This window comes from Psammomys obesus, unplaced genomic scaffold, assembly GCF_907164565.1.
Source record: "Psammomys obesus unplaced genomic scaffold, mPsaObe1.curated_primary_1811, whole genome shotgun sequence".
Lineage (NCBI taxonomy): Eukaryota > Metazoa > Chordata > Mammalia > Rodentia > Muridae > Psammomys > Psammomys obesus.
In genome coordinates this window covers 571,430-590,519 of record NW_026596092.1, presented here as the reverse complement: position 1 = coordinate 590,519, position 19,090 = coordinate 571,430, and the positions used below count along the sequence as shown (strand labels likewise).

The 19,090-nt window shown below is 44.8% G+C and overlaps 2 protein-coding genes across 3 annotated transcripts; both read right to left on the bottom strand.

Moving 5' to 3' along the window:
• Positions 1–3,885: 3,885 nt before the first annotated feature.
• Positions 3,886–18,719, bottom strand: Txnl4a (thioredoxin like 4A). Of its 2 annotated transcripts, XM_055628016.1 has the most exons (4): positions 18,636–18,719; positions 18,186–18,375; positions 7,268–7,371; positions 3,886–4,243 (listed from the first exon to the last, which is right to left on the bottom strand). In XM_055628016.1, exons 2-4 carry the CDS (start codon positions 18,336–18,338, stop codon positions 4,072–4,074), a joined length of 429 nt encoding a protein of 142 aa, XP_055483991.1. In that variant the 5' UTR covers positions 18,339–18,375; positions 18,636–18,719; the 3' UTR covers positions 3,886–4,071. The 2 variants fall into 2 exon arrangements, with proteins under 2 accessions (XP_055483991.1, XP_055483992.1); XM_055628017.1 differs by lacking the exons at positions 18,186–18,375; positions 18,636–18,719 and adding an exon at positions 15,354–15,422.
• On the bottom strand, positions 12,352–13,740 carry LOC129691830 (N-alpha-acetyltransferase 11). Its single transcript, XM_055628018.1, has one exon. The coding sequence runs from the start codon at positions 13,658–13,660 to the stop codon at positions 13,007–13,009; it is 654 nt and encodes a 217-aa protein (XP_055483993.1). The 5' UTR covers positions 13,661–13,740; the 3' UTR covers positions 12,352–13,006.
• Positions 18,720–19,090: the final 371 nt, after the last annotated feature.

Genomic DNA, 19,090 nt, shown 5'->3' with positions numbered 1-19,090 from the left:
CATAGTATTATTAATAATGCCATTGTGAGAAATTACCCACAAACCCTCTGCACATTTCAGCAAGTCAGAAGTTTGACTAAATCCACAGCATTCAGCCAAACACAGCTGAGAAACAGAGGACCATCTGATGCTCCCAGGGGTAGTGGGCATCTTTTGATCTTAAAAGGTGTGCCTTAGGGCTGGAGAGATGGCTCAGAGATTAAGAGCACTGACTACTCTTCCAGAGGTCCTGAGTACAATTCCCAGCAACCACATGGTGGCTCACATCCATCTATAATGTGATCTGATGCCCTCTTCTGGCAAACAGGTGTACATACAGGTAGAGCACTCACATACATAAAATAAATAAATAATTATTAAAAAAAAAAAAAAACAAAAGAGGTGTGCCTTAAAATGGATCAATGGTTGGTGGTTTGAAATCAGTGCCATTCGACAATGTGCCAAATTTCAAAGCATCTTAGTCATAACTGTAATTTTAGCAGAGCCACAGTGGATATTTGAAGTAAGCCAAACAGACCTGTGACCTGACCAGAATCTTAAAAACCAGACAGTGACACATGCCTGGATCCCTGCCACAGAGAAGCTAAGGCAGGAGGATCATGAATTTAAGGCAAGATTTGGCTTTACAGTAGATACCTGTCTCAAAAGCAAACAAAAATGAACACACAAAACCTTCACAGACTGAATTTACATGCCCAATGGCCTTCCATGAGCCTCTGCATGTTCATCCATTACTTTCTGAACCCTGCCTTTGGGTTTAGTTTAAAATTAAGGGCTTGTGGAGGTTGCCTTTAATCCAAGGAATCAGGAAGCAGAGGCAGGCAGACCTCAGTAAATTTGGTCTACTTAATTCTAGGCCAGCCAGGGCTACAGAGTTAGACCATCTCAAAAACAACAACAAAAAGGACAATTTGTATGCTTTTCATCAGTTGAAATTTTAATTTAGGGATGGGACTACTCTTCCAAATGGACTCCCCCATACTTTAATCTTCGGCTGCGCTCTGTGTGCTGTGCAGTATCTGTCTTGCTGTCTCTGTGGGTCCAGAGCAGTCAGGGGCTACCTACCCTTAGTGCTCCTAAAAGGACCAGTGTGAGCAGAATGTGTTCATGTGTCAGGTCTCTGTCTCGGATGCTCTAAGACTGCACAGGCAGTCTATGACCTTCTGCATCCTGCTCTTTGCTGTACTGGGCTTACCAGTTGGTATTTGGGACTCTGGACCAACAACTCGGTGCTATGTGACAGTCACTGAACTGTGCATTTTCTCTGTGCCTGGTGTGGCTTCTGAATATTGCTGTGATAAGGCTGCCTCTCTCCTTGAATACGCTGGAGAACTTGTATATCTCTGCAAACTTGATTACATCCTCCTGCTGATGCCTCTGGGTTTACTTCCAAGCTTACCCTTCTTTATCTTGAGTAATTCCTGGACATTGCCTAAAGGGCATCGTGGAAAGCTTGGAGATGAATCTTCAGATGTTGAGAGAACCAACAGTTGATTTCAGCTGGACCAAAGCTGGAATGCATGATCAAGACCTGTTCTGCAGGCCCAGAGCACAGTGAAGATGGTCGCTAAGTGAGAGCCAACTGAACAGACCCCCAACTGGTATGCTTATGTACTAATCCTAGTACAGCTGTGATTAGAAAGAAGGTCTCTAAGGAAGTAATTAAGGGTAAATGAGGTCACAAGGGCAGAGCTCTGATCCAGTAGGACTGGTGTCCTCATAAGAGACAGAAGTTTGACCTTTCTCTGTGTGCACAGTGAGAAGGCTGGCCTCTGCAAGTCAGGGTCCTGAAGCTGAACTGTCTTGGAACCTTGGCCTTGTACCTCTACAACTGAGAAAACATATATCCATTGTTTACAGTCTGCTCATTCTGTTATGGCAGTCCAATAGGAAGAGGTATAAAATAACCAAGGACTGTGAAATAAAAACTGTTCGCTAACCTTTTTTTTCTGTAACACTTGAAAAGCTGTTATCAATAATGTATAATTCTAACTTCATACAAATTCACTCCAATATAGTAAACAACTATATGACCTTATAAATGCTGTGCAAACAGCATAATTAATTTTAGAACATGTTCACCATCTCAGAGAAACCCTGCAGCCATTTGCTACATAATCCACTTCTTACCTCATCCCCAAATCCTAAGCAACCACTAATCCACTTTCCGTCTGAATGGACTTGCCTATCTGCACGTTTTATCTGCATATCTATGATGGACATCTAGGTTTCTGCATTCTGCCTGTGTGAATAATGGTGTTCTGGACAAGGTTCTGTGTGGACATTTGTTCTCTTTTCTTCGACCTATGTCTAGGAATGACATAGCTGTAAGGTAGTATTATATTAAACTTTCTAAGGACGTGCCTTTCTAAAGCGGCTACATCCATATTACAGCCCCACCAGCAGTTGTGAAGACTTAAATTTCTCCCCATATTCACCAACACTTGTTATCGCCTGATCTTAGGAATCTGGCATCCCTGTGGGGGAAAAGCGGAATCACACTGTGGGTGATTCCATCTCCTTCCTGAACAAAGAATGTTGAGTATTTTTATGTTTTCTGGACATTTTCCTGTCTTTGAAAACATGCCAGGTGCTCAAGGCCACTTTCTAAAAAACTAGTTCCTTATAACACTGAGATCATTGTATGTCTTCTTATTCATTTTAAGTAATAGATTTACTTATTTTTAGCTTTTTTTTTTTTTTTGAGCTATGGTATAATTTTAACTCAAACTAGCTTTGAACTCCAGTTCCTCCTGCCTCCATCTCAAGTGCTGCAATCGAATACATGTGCCACCATGCTTAATTTGATAGCATGGATCACTTTATATAATTTATTTTTAGTTACAAACTGTGCTAGGAGTTGTAAATAATACCTCCATCACTGAGCTGCAATCCCAAACCCAAATTTTAGTCTATTTGAAAAGTGCATTTATCTGCAAATGTAGGTAAGACATTTGCCTCACTCCTGAGTTTTGGATCAGCTGATAATGGATCAGCTTAGTAGCAGAAGGCACTGTCCATCTACCAGGTGCCTGGACAGTGGCCACCAATATATACCATGGAAACATGAGAGGCACAGAGGCCTGCCTGAGTCAATGAGGAGCTGGTCCAAGGTTGGCTCCTGTATGCTGACCTTTCCCTTCTGAGTTTGTGTTCAGAGAGATGATAGGGAAGACCCAGGTCGCTCCATATTACCAGAAAGATAAGAAACAAAGAAAACTGAAGTAGACTCGGGGGCCCACCTCCGTAGGAAGCATGATGCAGCCACAGTCTGAGCAAGAGTGGAAGAATATCACTAAAGGGAGGCTTGACATTTAGGAGTTGTGTTTTGGGATGAGCTCAGCAGGCTGGCCTCAGACTTGCATAACACTTAGCCTGCTCTGCTATTTAACATGCTGAGTAAAATTAGGACTGGATCCTATTGTGGATGTCACCCCAGAAGTCAGATATGGATGTTTTACACCCAGTATCTCACACCATGACTGTATTTAGAGTGGTTATCATATGTAATGAGTCAAGATGGGTTGTACAGAAGTGAGGTGGGCCCCTCGGGCAATGTGACTGGTGCTCCTATGACTAGGGATATTTGAGGCTGACAACACATGAGGAAACAGCTTGTAAAGCATTAATGGGCCTCATTCCAAGGATGACCAAAGACTGCCAGTGACCTCTAGAGCCAAGGGTCCAGTGCAGACAGCCGACAGCTTCAGATGGGACCCCAGAACACTGGGTCACCTCAGGGTCACACCTTGTGTCTGTGGTAGTTTGTTCCAACATCTCTAGCAACCACTTGAGGTTGCAGAACTTTTCACAGCCTCATGGGACAAACACCTTGGTTTCCCTTCAAGAGTTCAGACATTGACAGCCAGTAAAGCACACAGCAGATTTCTACTGTTCCTTCACCATGTTTATTTGCTTCAGCTAGTTAAGGCCCCAGAACTCTCAGCTCAAGGATCCTCCAGCCCTACAGCCATGTTGTGCTGCAAGCCCTTTCCAAAGGCTCTGAAGAGCTGAGTGTGTCTACACGGAAGTGGCTCCCAGTGTCCTCTGCACAGCCTGGGAGGGCAGTGCTCAGTATCTGTACTTAGTGGAGTAGTCCTTGGGAGACACCACCAGACCCCGGCCTTTGCGAGCCCCACGGTACACGGTCTCTATGATGTCAACCATCTCTTGCTTGTCTTCCATGGCCCAGTTGATCTTGTTGTTGTTGCCAGTGCCCAAATCAATCATGATATGCTTGTTTCTGAAAGAGAAAAGAGCAGCAGTGCTCACAGAGAGGGTTCCACATCATGCCCCTGCTCCCGGCCGCTCTAAGCACTTGTTACTTAAGGGCACAGACCATCGAAAGAGACCACCACTCAAAACAAAATGAAAACAAACACTAAATGCTATTTTCTAGGAGTGCAAGGCAGCAAATATATGCTCTTCCTGCCCTCCTCTATATTTTCTGTGCATTTTTGTTTTTTTTCTTTTTGTTTTTGTTTTTTTTTTTTGAGACAGAATCTCTCTACGTAGCTCTGCTGGTCCTGGAACTCACTATATAGACCTCAGACTCAGATCTGCCTACCTTTGCCTCCCAAGTGCTAGGCATCAGTGTGCCCGACAACTGTGCATTCACACTGTGGACTGTAAAGGCCAAAGACAGCTGCATCACTTGGAAAGACAAGCAGTCTTCCAGAGAGGTGCACTAGTTTCCCTGAAAAAGTGATGTGTGACTTTGTCGTGTTCGGCTTGCAGGGACTTGGAATGGCCTGAGCAAAGGCTCTGTAGCAGCTGAGAATGGTGACCTTGCATGTCCTTGTGAGCTTTGACTGGAAGCACATAGCCCTTTAGTCACTTGTCTTTCAGGATAGGCTTTTCCCCTTAGGGACCAGTACTTTTGCTTTTCAAATAAAGATGTCAACCATGTTACATTTGCATCTGTTTTTCCAAGTTTGCTAAAGGCCTATTTTTATTAGTTTAACTTTTCACGTTTACAGAATCACACATTTGGCTTCAACTAGAGTCCAGGACCATGATCCACTGGTTTAACAGAATTCCTCTGTGTCAAACATTCACTCTCAGGGTAGCACTCCACATCCTCAGCCCACATCTCCCCCCACACCCACAGCAGCCCCGCCAGGTTCTGTGGCTTACTATCTGTACATCTGTGCTACCAGTACACTTACACACGCCCGCGTGGGTGAGATGGGCTTCAGTCAGCTCTGCAACGATGCTGTAAGTCTGTCCAGCCCTAAGAGGAACACCTGCAGGTGTTCAGTGTGCACACTGGACATAAGCTGACGACTTCTGACATTTGTTCTACAATGTTGGGTCACAGAAGAAAGGAAATCTGTCATCTTTTCTAAGTACACTCTGTCCTACTGACCCCACGTATGCCAACTACCTCCTAGCAACACACCAATGTTGTTCCCTGAAACCTTCTTCCACGCCATCACTGCATCTCTAAGATGGCCCTCCTGTCCCACTTGAAGTGAGGACTTTGTTTCTCCCAAGGAGGAAAGGGAACTCTGGTTGCATAGTGGGAACGACTGTCCCACAGTTGTGAGAAGCAGAACTTGTCAGGGATGAACTTGTATATTTAGCAGGAGACACTTTCAAACAAGGACTGGCCGCCTGCTTTCTCATGTCAGTAAAGGGAGCAGAGATGAACCCACACAAGACTGTCAATGAGAAGATTAAATTCCCAGCCTCTCCAGACAATGAGATCCTAACACAGCTTAGCATACTCAGATACAGGACTTAGCGGTAGGTATGTCTCCCAAGGGTGGGTGGCCCCCCACCTCTAGGAGGCATCGAAAGTGGGAACATCATTTCCCCTTGCTCATCAGAAGTCACCCAGTGACTTACACCCTCAAAGTGTGAACGACAGAGAGGATGTGGATAGAAGAGAATGGCTTCATTGTGGCTCCAAGACATGGGTCAACCTGGTCAAACACCAGTCATGAAGGGGACTTGGTTTGATCCTTTCTCAGAGGGAGCACACAGCTAGGAAGGTGATGCCAAGTCATACTAGCTAAACAGTTTGGCCCTACTGGGTGTGTGTTCAGGGTGTGGGTGGGGAAGAGGATCCCTGTTTCTCCCCAATCCCTCTGATTCACAACTGCTGGAGCTGTCACTTAAGTCTCAGCTTCAAAGGTAACAGGAGTTATGCCTGGAGCTGTGGGGGTCACTCTGCAGACCTCAGGCCATGCTGACTTGGATGATCTGTACAATGAGGACTTTAAATTGCTGGTCCTTAGATACCTTGTAGAGGGTCCTGCTTTGTTTATGGAAAGAATAATCTCAAGGAGTAATAGACAAAAATCCTAAAAAAAAATTCCTCCTGTGACCCCATGACTGCAGCTGTGACACTGTACAGAACATTCCAGACAAGATTCAAGCTCTCAGCGGCTGGCTTTAAAAAGGAGCTTATCCTGCATTACCGAGTCCCACACAGTGAGCCTAACCTCCTCCCTCTGAGAGAACTGGGGGTCAGAGGATTGTGTAACCAGGACCCAGAGAGACAGAAAATGGATGCTGCCCTATTCGGGTAGAAGAGCCCTGAGGAGCAGAGTGGCTCCCACCAACAGCAGCAAGAAGAGAAGCCTCAGACAGCCGGAAGGAACTCCCGCAATTACACAGCCCACAGGTCACGCCTGTGAGACCCTGCCAGGGAGCCAGCTGGCAGTGCTTACCTTCCCTCCAGAGCTGAGTTCATAAATGAGAGACAGTTTACATGGCTAAGTCTGTGTATAGGATGAAACACATAACCCTGCTTATCAATCTGCTTTTGAAGTTCTATGACTATATACCAACTTCTTCAGTAATTATAGAAAAAACTTTTGATGAGCAGTGCCAGTGTCAAATAGAGGATGTCTTTCCAAATCTCTTTCTGACATAATCTTGACTTAAGTCCAGGTTTTCTTGTTGGGTTTTATCAAAGGACACCAAATAAAGTCAATGACAATATTTAACAATGAGTTGTATTTTAAAAGTTTTGTTCACCAGCAGATTTTATTTGAAGGCATCTTAAATGCCAGAAAGAATGTCTGTCTTCCATTTAATTATACTTCACACCTGTTTCTGGACAGTATTTCAAAAGGGTAATTTGTTACTGAGTGATGTTAAAACTGGAATTGCTACTTTGAAACCATTTAAAAGATTCACAGTGATTGCCTTGTGGTAAAACTCCACAACTGACTTCCTTCTAAACAAAAAAATCTGTCCCATCAAAACTTCCAAAGCAACAGTGTTCCACTTAGGTAACAAGTTCAAGGTAACATACCTGAAGAAAAACATGACAGTGCAAGGGTCATACAGCTCATACATCTTGTTGAAGTCCGGCACTTCTGTGATATCCACAAGATAAATAACTGCAAAATTTTTAACCTAGAAAGAGATTTTAAAAACCAAAAATAAAAAATCACATTGGCTTTCATTTTATAAAAATAAATTAAAGCAAAACAAGACTGTGAAACTTTTCAACCAGTTATTAAATATTTGTCCCACAGAGCTGACAGAGGAAAACCACACCATGCTGCCAGTTCTGACCAATGCTACTTACACACTTCCAAGTCACTTAAAAACTAAACTTGTCTCACAGATGTCAAGTTAATAAAGTTCTGCAGAAAATGTCCACAGCCCTCACCCACCTACCAATGAGCCACACATTTTATAAATGTGTGCTTTGACAAATACTCATTACATGCATTAAATATGCTTGTCAAATTCAAGCATTCATTCACATCCACTGCTTTTGCTTTAATGCTTGCAAACAGTTACGATCCCACATGATAAATTTTCCATAATTTAGAATTTTCTATAATTCTCAAGTCTAAACTTACTAATTCAGGAAATGTTTTTAAAAAAATGAGAGCAAATCACCTTACATCCCACTCAGTAGCAACTGCAGCTAATATTTTTGCTAAATTCTGCCCCACCTTTTCTTAGTTATATTCTAAAACTATACCACTTTAACAAAATGTGATCATACTGTGCACTGCCTCAACTATAGGCAGTCTCATATAAATTTCCAAAGACATTTTTGTTTTAAGACAGGCTGGCCTCAACTTGCTATATAGCCAAGTATGACCTTCTACTTCTGTTCCTCCTGAGTGCTGAGACTACAGCATGACATCACTCTTGATTTTCAGTAGCACTGGGGTTGGAACCTAGGGCATTGTGCATGCTAGGTGAGCATTCTAACAGGTTCCACCAAAGACCACTTTTTAGCTGCCTATTATTCCATCAAATGGCTATACCATATTTTAGCACTCTTTGGCTATTTTCTTCCTGGATTTCTGAGAGTATCAATAATTCCACTACGCACATGGCCTTAAATTTGTGTGTCTATTTCCTAAGGATAAATCTTAAAACAGCCTCAGACACAGAGTGTGATGCGTTCCTTAAAAAATGCTCTGCATACTATATAACGGTTGAACTTAGACATGCCATAGTTGAACTGTGCCAAGAGTCATTGCAGATGAAGTCAGTCAGGATCAACTGAGGTTAAGGCTAAGAAATGGGCCCCAAGTCCACAGACTGCTCTCTATTTATAGGGACAATGCTACCTGACAGTGACTGGGAGACATGGGGACTAAAGATGTGCATTCAAACTGAAGACAGCAGTGATAGCTCACCAGTACCAGGAGTGGTACCAACCAACAAAGCGACTGATCTACTTTCCCAATTTCCATTTTAAAAGGATTAAACTGATTGCCCTGGATATGTGCACAGCTGCGGGGTTTGCTCAGCATGCATGAGGAGGTCTGAGAACAACTTCAGGAGTCAGTTTTCTCCTTTCACCACAGAGATGTTCTAAGTACTGAACTCAGATCATCTGGGTTATGTGGCAAATATTTTTACCTGCTATTGAGCCATCGTGCTGCACACCCCACCTACCCAGTCTTTGACATATTGCTTTATTTTATGATCACAAGAACCAAGCAAGTTGCTCTCAGAGAAAGTAAGTCACTAGTGGCACAAGGTCATAGAAAAATGTATCTCCTAGCCCAACTCCATTTACTTTCCTAAATTGCTTTAACATCCCTGAGGTGTCAATACTGTTGACTTGTTATTGCTTTCCTTAGCTGAAGACTAGAGCTTGCTCAACAGGTAAGGGCTTGCCATCAAGGACAAGGCTACATGACAAAGGGAACACAAATACACATACAGAACCTGTTCATTTTGGTTTGTCTGAGATACGAGCTTAGATAGGATGCCCTCCCATTTTCTGTTGCCCAAGGGAACCTTGAGGTTGTGATCTTTCTGCTTCAGACTCTTGAGTACTGGGATTACACTGGGATTACAGGTGTGTATCAACCTCACCTAGCTATGAATAGCTTGGGGCACTGGATTGAACCTAGGGCCTCATGTCTACCAAGCAAGCATATTACCACTGACTTGTAGAATTTTGAAATAGGGATTCACCATTATGCCCATATCCCTTATTTCTTAATGATAAAACTGACCAGCTGGTCCGGACATAACCTAGTGACAGTTTGCTGCATGTGCAAGGTCCTAGGTTCAATCCCCAGTATTTCCCCCATCAAGCCACCTGCAAAAAACCAAACAGAACAAACTCTCACCTTACCAGCTGGGGAATGTAGGCCAGTGGCACACTTGCACAGCATATGCTATGCCCTGGAGTGGATTCCCAGAACACAAAAACAAAGCCCACCCAGAAATCCAGTTATGGTGAATAGCAGGGCACCTGAGATCTGCTTCCGATGGAAGGGCTAGAGGCAAACGAGAGCACCACACTGACAGTGTGACAGGCATTAGCTGCACTCTAGTCATTTCAAAAATTAGCAAGGAAATGAAACCTATCCCATGAAGTGACAGAGCTTACACCTGACAAGGCCTCCACTTGTCTCCAGCTTTCGTGGAGATCTTAAACGTGGCACACCGTGCGCTATGCATGTGTGTGCTCCACTGTCTCCATGCCTTGGCACGTGAGGAATGTGCTGTGTGCATGAGGGATGTGTGTACATCACCATCTGCACATTATGGTGCACGGGGATACTTTCATATTAATCAGGAGTAACGCTGCACCCTCACATATCACGCACACCGTAGCTGGAGCTCACGTTCACATCTCACTCCCATCGTATCCACACTGAAACCATTAGCTAGGTTGCCAGGACGTAGCTTTCATAGTAAACACATTCTATTCCAGTTTTATTTAGAAATAAAATGGCCACTACAGAAGCAGATGGAGGCCATGAAATCATCAGGTTAGGAATGGAGGCTGTGTTCTGTTTTCTAACTGACTCCATGTCAAACATATACAGTTACGTAACAACCAAACAACCATTTAAATATGGGGGCATTTAGTGGATAAACATCAACCTGTTTGAAGACACAAATGTTTTCCTCTGTCTTCAAGCTTACTCTGGCCCATCATTAAACGAAGACTATGTCAAACACAGACTGTAAGGACTTTCGTAGCATTTCAGGGCAGACTGGCTCAAAGTGTCTAAGAACCTACCACATACAAGGAACTCCCCCCTCATGAATTCTAATTCTTTCAATAATCCTGAGGACCTTGTTAGTGCTTCACATAGAGAAGTTAAGGCTCAAAAAGATTCCGTGGCCCCAAACCCCATGGAAAACAGCAGAACTGAACGTGGACCCAGGTCTGTCACAAATGCCTCTGGATGAGATTTCCTGAGCGGAGTCATGAGGAAACTGTCTGCTTGAAAAGGCAGACACAGAACTTTGGAGGGTGGAAGTCACCTAGGCAACGAGAACTCCACCTATAGATAAAGACACAGCTGGCTGGTGGCAGTGGCCTTTTGAGCCTGTAATCTCAAAATATAGGAGGCAGAGGCAGGCAAATCTTTGTGAGCTCAAGGCCAGTCTAGTCTACAGAGTTCCAGAACAGCAGGAATGTTACATACAGAAACCCTGTCTCAAAAAACAAAAACCAAAGAAAACAAAATAGAAAAGCAAGAAAAAGACTAAGACATAAGAGAGCAGCTAAATTAGGGATCTCTCCTTGCAGGGCCAATCTAGCAGTTAGTACAAAATGAGCAAACTCAGATGTGGACACTGGCTCTAAGGAAGTGCTTGGCATGAACCTGAGGCTGGGCTGGAGAAGAGCACCTCGCCGCCACCATTTGCTTCCAGCTGGTGTTGATGCTGGGGCTTCAGTATTAGTGTAGAAGCCCTCTACAGTGGGCAGCATGAAAGGACTGGTCACAGCATAACAGTGTATGTAGGATCAGAAATCTACCATGGTGACAGACCCAATGCTTAGTGTGTGTCAGGCTGCCACTGGAATCTCTGGACATCAAAACCCAACCAACAAAAAGGCACCTGTGTTGAGGTCACTGAAAACTGAAGTCAGACAAGCCTAAAAAGCTCTGTGATTGACTCTGGACAGTCACAGACAACAGGGCAAAACTGCATTCAAAACTCTAAGGAAGAGTTATCAATCATGGGCAACTCTGAGATGAGGAAGTCCATGGGAGACGAGAGGAAGGGATGGATAGGCAGGTAGGGTAGGGCAGGGCAGTATCTCTGTTCTATGGGATGGAAAGATGTGTGCTTAACAGCAAACATGTTTTCCCATGGTCCTAGAGGGCACTGAGATGAGGGGCTAAGGTAAAAACATTCACAAATAAAAGCTCAATTTCCTGGCAAGAATGTTTTCTTTTTTAAGACAAGGTAGTCTATGTAGTCCCAGCAGACCCAGAACTCACTCCGTAGCTCAGACTGGCTTGGAACTCAACATCTGCCTACCTCTAGCTCCAGAGCTGGGATCAAGGGGGTATGTTACCACACTGCCTTACTCTGCCCAATTTTAATGGCCTGTCAACATATTAAGTGTCATAAAGCAGAAATACTCTAACACTTCATATGCATTACAACAAAGTTAAAATTAAATTATCAGTAATGGAAAGACTAACTTGCCTTCTCCAGAACTGCCAATCCAATGAACAGTCACAGCAGTTTTCAGAGTGGAGATTTATTTAGAGCCTATACTCTCCAGTCCCCCCAATATAGAAACTGATAGAGGAACCATGTTCTCTCAAAAATGAAAACCTCACCTGTTTTATGAATAAGCACACAGATACTCTATTTCAATAATTTAACATACTTTCCACACTAGATGCTGGTCTATAGTTAACCTCTTTAAAGGCCTCTTCCCTGTTCTCCACTGAATCAGGAAATGGCAGGTCATCCAGAAGTAGCCAGGTATATATACTGAGTGACATCACAGTTCCTTTTACCGCCCTTTGCAACCCAAGTCTTCAACCTAGAGCCCCATAAGGGCGGAATTCGTTACCTCCACTGAGGTGGCCTTGAGACCAAGTAAAGCACTAGGTAAGAACTAACCAATGAATTCTCACAACAAAAGTATACTCCTTTTTTTAATATTTTTATTTTTTCAGGTTAGATTGCAATTTAATTTCTGCTTGTCCTTTCCTTAACATCTCCAAATTATGCTTTTGTGGAAGTCCAATACCTACCACCTTCTCCCACTGGGAAAGGGAACATTCTTCTTCAAAAAGAGGGAAGGCAGGGCAAAGGCAGTTTCCAGAGAAAGCAAGGGTAAGCAATTTCCACCAGATAGGGGCTCAGGGGATAAGAACTAACTTGATTGTCCTGCCTATTCCAAGAAATAAGACCCAGAAAATAATGGCAAATGCTGAAAGCTGGGGATCTTCTTGAGTTGTCCCCACTTCCTGCTTGGCATTCAAGGAGGAAACCTGCAAGATACACACAATCAGTGCAGTAGTAAACAGGGTACGAGGGCAGCATAGAAGCCAAGAAAGGTGCTGCCGTGGCAGTCCTCAAGCTTCCCCGGCTCCTGCACAGCAGGTCCTGTGTGCAGATGTGCCGTCATGATCACATAGGTTAGTTTTAAGTGGAAGGCTGCTGCTAAGCATGGAAATGAGAAGGCACTGGGGTCACCGTGAGATGACCCTGGAGCACGTAGTGCAGATCACAGCAAGCACAGGGTTCCCAAGAAAAAAATGTGGCTAAAATACAAGGACCTGTAATGCTCAAGCAGGGTCTAGGCAGTAGAGTCCAAGTCCTGCAAGCTGTCTTTGCTGTCACTGCCACTATCATCTCCACCCAGGTTCTCCTGCTGACAAGCTTCTTCAGAACCAGGGAGTGTGCTGCCCTGGTTCTCCTGGTTCTCTCTGGAACCCAGCAACACATATTTGCTCTTCTTCAGCACCATCTGGCGTCTCAGCTCATCTGCCATCTGTGAGAGGTCTCTCTTCATAGCGTACGCATCTTCTCCATCTGCATAGTACTTGGGCTCCACCTCACTAACCTGGAAGTTCAGGGTGTTGGAATACAGGTGCAGGGCTGCTCGGTTGCTCTTCCTGACATGCAGGGACACATACTTGGCACTGAAGTTCTCAATCATAGCCCGTGAGGCCTGATCCATCAGCTTCTGGGCCAGGCCAAGGCGCCGATGGGAGCGTTTCACAGCCAGTGAAGTGATGTGTCCATGAGGGACATCATCAGGATCCTCTTCCATTTTGGCAAGGACATAACCCACAATCTTCCCATCTTCATCCTCAGCAATGTAGGAGAGTTGGGGCCAAGAGAGGCCATGATAGAAATAGTACTTCATCTGGTAGTTCTCAGGAAGGCAAAGGAGGTTGCAGTGTTGCATGTTCATCAGGTCATCTGGCCGAGCACGGCGGATGTTCATATTGGCGGCAGATAGGCCTGTCAGACTCGGGAGAACCAGAGAGGATGCCACGGAGCACAAGCGACACCAACACCGTTTGCCTCGAGGAATTGACACAAAGGTGTATTTCAAAACTCAAGAAACACAGCACTGTCATTACAAATGTATCTTTGAAGAATATGGATTTAACAGATAGTCCTGGCTATGCAGCCTTAACGTAACTACACAATCTTAATTTTGTACTCAAGCGTTGAGAGGCTCTCATCCAACAAGACCTTGGGAGGAGGGTCTTGGCCAAGACTGAAATCCTTTTTGTGAGGATGGGGCCTCTGCTTATTTGTGTGGCAGGTAGGTAAGAAAGTACCAGCACAGCTTCAGACGTCCTGGGCCCGTGCTAACTCCCGAGCCTTCCTGGAGTCTATCTGCAACAGCTGTGTGTGCCAATTATTTCAAAGCAGCGGCTGCTTGGACTCTGGCTCATGCTTGCATGTGGGCTAAAATATAAATCAGCAGCACGGTTCCTCCTCTCATCCATTTGCCAATTTGTAGTTCACTAAAATTGTCACCTGTTTTACATACTGAAATTAAAGTAGATGTCCACTATTTTTCCTCCAATAACCATTTTGAAAATCTAAAGCTAAACGGGAAAACACTGCTTTGTATATGCCCCGTATGTTTATTTCCCACACGCTAGAATTCAGAAAGCATGGGTACATCTCTATGTGCTTCCCAGCAAGCACGTACCCGAGTCAGGGAACTCTTCCACATCACAACACTTGCCTGTCATACTTTCACCACTCGTAGAAACCTTTACATTCACCTGCCTAGACCCACAACAGCTTCATTAGCCCTCTCACAAGCTAGCAGAGGCTGTCCAACCAGCTCGTGAAGTGCCCGGCTGAAGCCTACATGTTCTGTCAGTGCCAGCCCCAAACCACTGTCAGCTACTGGGCCATTCAAAACCCATAGCTTGTGTCCGAGACTCATCCAGCTGAACGCTGACTTCTAAAAACCAAACTCAATCCCTACTGTCACGCCTAAGACAGGCTCCCTAATACTCCTTAAGCATTGTCATGTTTGCATCTGTATGCATAATATGTATACATACAGTACATATATTCTGTGGCACACGTGTGGAGGTCAGGGAACTTGTGGACTTGGCTCTTTCCTTGACCTTGATGTTGGTTCCTGTGTGGCCTCACTCCCAGCCACGCTGACAGGAAACTGCATATGAAGCTCATGCCTCCATTTGCTGAGCCATCTCACCAGCCACAACATATGTGTTCGTTACTTTGAGAACACACTTTCACATGTCAATATATCCCTCAAGAGATTTTAAATGCCACCTGCATGGGCTTTTTAACACACAAAAATTGTGCCACTATTTTTGCATGTCACAGTATTAAGAATACTGATCCCTAAAGCACTTTTGTTACAAAGTAGATTCCTACCTGATAGGAAGAAATCACAGGTATATGAAAGTCTCTCTGCAAAACTGCATGAAATCATTTTACAGAGAATATACTCAGTAATCTCTAGATCTTTAAGTGTATCTGCTCCCTACCACTTTCTTCCTTATAATATTTACCTCAAAACTAGCCCAGCCCCAGGCAGAGGCGGCGCTGTGAGAGGAAGAAGCACACTGGCTAATGCAACACATTACAGGAGAAACAGGACACTCAAGTCCGGCCTGAACACACAAACTTTTACTCACTTTAAAACAGCTGGGATATCCAAACAGGACTCAAACAAGATGAGGAAGATCTCCCACTATCTTCCATTTCTGCGGAGGGAGATTTTTAAATAGTTATACTGTTCTTTATACTAAAATCTTAAATTTCAAAAATTTCTGTTCCCCCAGAGTTTCCAGAATTATGAATACTTGCCATTATACTTAGAAAGCAAAACTTTAATAGTTGTTTTATTTTATTACATTTTTAATTACTATGCTAAAACATAGTAAAAGTTTATTAAGGGCATGGAAGAGACTGCTCAGTGGTTAAAGAGCTTGCAGGGGCCAAGTTCAAATCCCCAGAAACCCAAGAAGGCATGGTGGCCTATCTGTAATTCTAGTCTTGGGAGATGAAAGACTCCAGTTCCCTAGAGCAAGCTGCCTAGCAAGACTAGCCTTACTGGCAAGCTCTAGTTTTAAGGAAAGACCCTGCCTCAATGAATAACGAGGCAGAAGAGGAACTGAGGATGACTGCTGGAGGGCACCTGTCTAGCATGCCAGCAGCACAAAGTTTTAAAAAGTGAGGGCATTATTAAGAAGGCAATCAAACTTTTAGAGGAAGAAAAAAAAAAGCAATTTGTCAGGCACAGTGGCACACATCTTTAATACTAGCACTCAGAGAGGCAGAGGTAGGAGGCTCACTGTGAGTCTGAGGCCAGCCTGGTCTAAAACGTGATTCCAGGACAGTGCAAGCTACATAGAGAAACCCTGTCGCAGGAAAAAAACAAAAGAACAAAAAGAAAAGCAATTTTAAAGCTTTAAGAAAATATTTTTAAAGGAGACTAATTAATGAGCCCAATAGCAAATACAATGCATGTCTAGAACTGACAGGCACCAACTGCAGCTGACAGTACAATGAGAAGAGAAGAGAACAAGTGTGGCAAATCCCAAGCTCTGTTTAGCTGGGAAAAGCCAAGGGCCTCACTCCCAGCCATCTGGACAGGTGAAGCCCATGAGGCTCATGCCACCTTCAGGTTAGGACTATTAAGAACAGGTGCCCCATCCGCTGCAGACTCAACAGAACGAACTTGCTTTTAGTGATGCTTCGGTGAGGTTCAGCATTTGCCTTTGTCTAAGGGACCCAACCACCTTACTCTCACCTCTTGCCCCTGACTGGTAGGACAGCCAGCATGGAAGAAAAACGCTGCCTGCCCTATCCTTAGCCACACCCTCAGGGCTTCACAATCCTGGAGTGCAAGAGGAACAGGACAGGGATGGCCGAGCAGCCCAATCCCCACTGAGGGGTTCCTCAATTCCCTGGGCCTCAGCCTAGACCAACAGGGTATATAGAAGCACTACCAAACACACCTGTGATATAACTGGGTGTTGGAACTCTCCCTTGCTCTCTCCTAAATATGAAAGCAGAAAGCAACCAACCCATGGAACACCATCAGTGTTGCCTCTGCTGCATATGACGTTCCTAGGTCTTACTCCACGGGATTTCTTTGGTATGGTGATTGTGGCTCAGGGGTAGGACACCTGCCTGGCGGCTCAAGGCCTGGCTTCAAATACAGCACAAGTAAATGAAATGATAATCCTATAGAGTCATTTGAAAGGTAAGAATTACTTTAAACCAGCTTCCATTAGTATTTGTGAGAGGAAAAACACTTTCAGCATTTCTATTAGTGTTTGTTCTTCTTTAAAACAAATTTTCAAGCTAGGAAAGGTGGCAAACGCCTTTAATCCTAGCACTGGGAGGTGGAGGCCAAGGCAGGTATTTGACTCTGAGGTCAATAGACTTCTAGGCCTGGTCTACACGGGTTCCAAGGCTACTTAGGGAGGCCCTGTCTCAAAACAAAACAAAACAAAAACAAACAAAAACCACAAGCAAACATACAAACAAAAACCCAACCAAACAAAAAACACAACAAAAGAATATTTAAATTACTTATGGAATAATATCATGAAATATTTTATTACTTTACTGTCTTTTCCATTTGCCTTACTGCTACAATTACAGAAACCTAAGTCATTCCAAAACTGGTCAAAAGGAATTCACAGAAAGAGTATGTACTGCCACTCAGCTTATAAATGGAAAAATTAATAACACCAATTCTACCCAAACACAACTCTAACTTTCTCCTAACACTTTTTGTATTTGAATACCTGCAAGCTACAAATTAGACAACTTACAAAGTGCTTGGAGGTTGCCTATCATCCCAGGACTTGTGTTGAGGCAGGGAGAAAGTCAGTCCAAAGTCACCCTGGGCTACTAATAAATCTGTTTACCCTCTCTCCCCAAAAAGATTAAAAAAAAAAAAAAAAAAAAAAGCTAAAAAAGTCACAACCTAGAAGTTGTTTGACAAATACAGTAAATAATGTACCACGAAAAGGCCAATCCTGTTAAACTAAGCTTTTTAAGTAAGCTCCAGAACCCCAACAAAGCTTGCAAATTCATTCTGTTCACTATGCACACGTGATACACTAACTTCCTTTTTGAGACTGGCCTGGAAGTCAGAAAGGTAAGTCTGCCTCAGCTTCCAGAGTGCTGGGACTAAATTCTCATTCCACCGCACATGGCCTTGGTAAATTCTTTTAAAATCGATTACATACAAAAGCGATCCCAGTGCAATCCTCTTCCCCAATCATCAGAGCAACAGAATTCATCATCCCAATGAGTCACTTACTTTAGGAGGCAGATCATAAATCTCTTCAAATTTTGGGAAACCCTGACCACTTCCGGCACAAACCTTCCCCGTACACGAACCCCAGGTTCTTTCTCTGTGGGTCTACGCGTCGGCATGGCACCCGGGAGTAGGGTGCGTCCAAACCGCGCTGCCGGGCCCAGCAGAGCGAACACTGCACACGTTTTACCTTCTCGGCGATGCTGTACAGAACCTCGTCCATCTTCATGCAAGTGGGGTCCCAGTCGTGTCCGAAACGAATGACGACCACGCGGTCCTCCTCCGAAAGAATGGCCTGGTCTACCTGCCAGCCATTGTGCAGATGCGGAAGCATGTACGACATCTTGAGCAGTCCCGCGCGGCCGGACGCCGCGAGCTGCCTGTGGGTGCAAAGAACTGTGGGTTCTCGACCACACCCGCATCCCGAGACCCCATCGCGCACCCCAGAACCTCTCTCTGCCTAAGGCCCCGCTGCAGACCGCGCGGGCCACCGCCACCCGCAAACCACCACGCTGGCTCTGGGCCCGAAGTCCACCCTGAGCCTCGGCTCGCACCGGGACCACACCCCAAGTCTCCACGTCCGCAGGGGCCGTCTCCCGGCGGCCCCAGCCCCACGGGGCCACACCGGGCGACCTCTAACCTCGTGTGAGCCCACGCGGCCGGACCACCGAGTCCTCGTCGCAGTCCTGGCGCCTCCCGCGCCGGTACGTGCTGACGTTTTCTTTTCAGCGCTGCTGCGCAGGCGCACGCCCGCCCTGCGCGCATGCGCGGTGGGGACGCGGTCCCGGTCGCCCCCGCGCGGGCGGCAGGGTACCCTGGTTTAAGTTGTCCAGAGTGCATCGTATAATACTGGTGCACATTAAAAAAAAAAAAAAAAATGTTATTACATTTCTATAACTGAAAAAGAGATCAGATGCAAATGTATCAAAGTAAATTGGGAACACATGGGCACAGTGGCTTATTAAGACAGTCTCAGAAAAACCAGGCCTAAGAACGTACAGAACAGACTAGACTAAAGAGTGTGTGTGCAACAATCCCACTTGACCCCCATAGCCAAAAGGACATCTGAAATAATGATGGCAATAGCTACAGCCC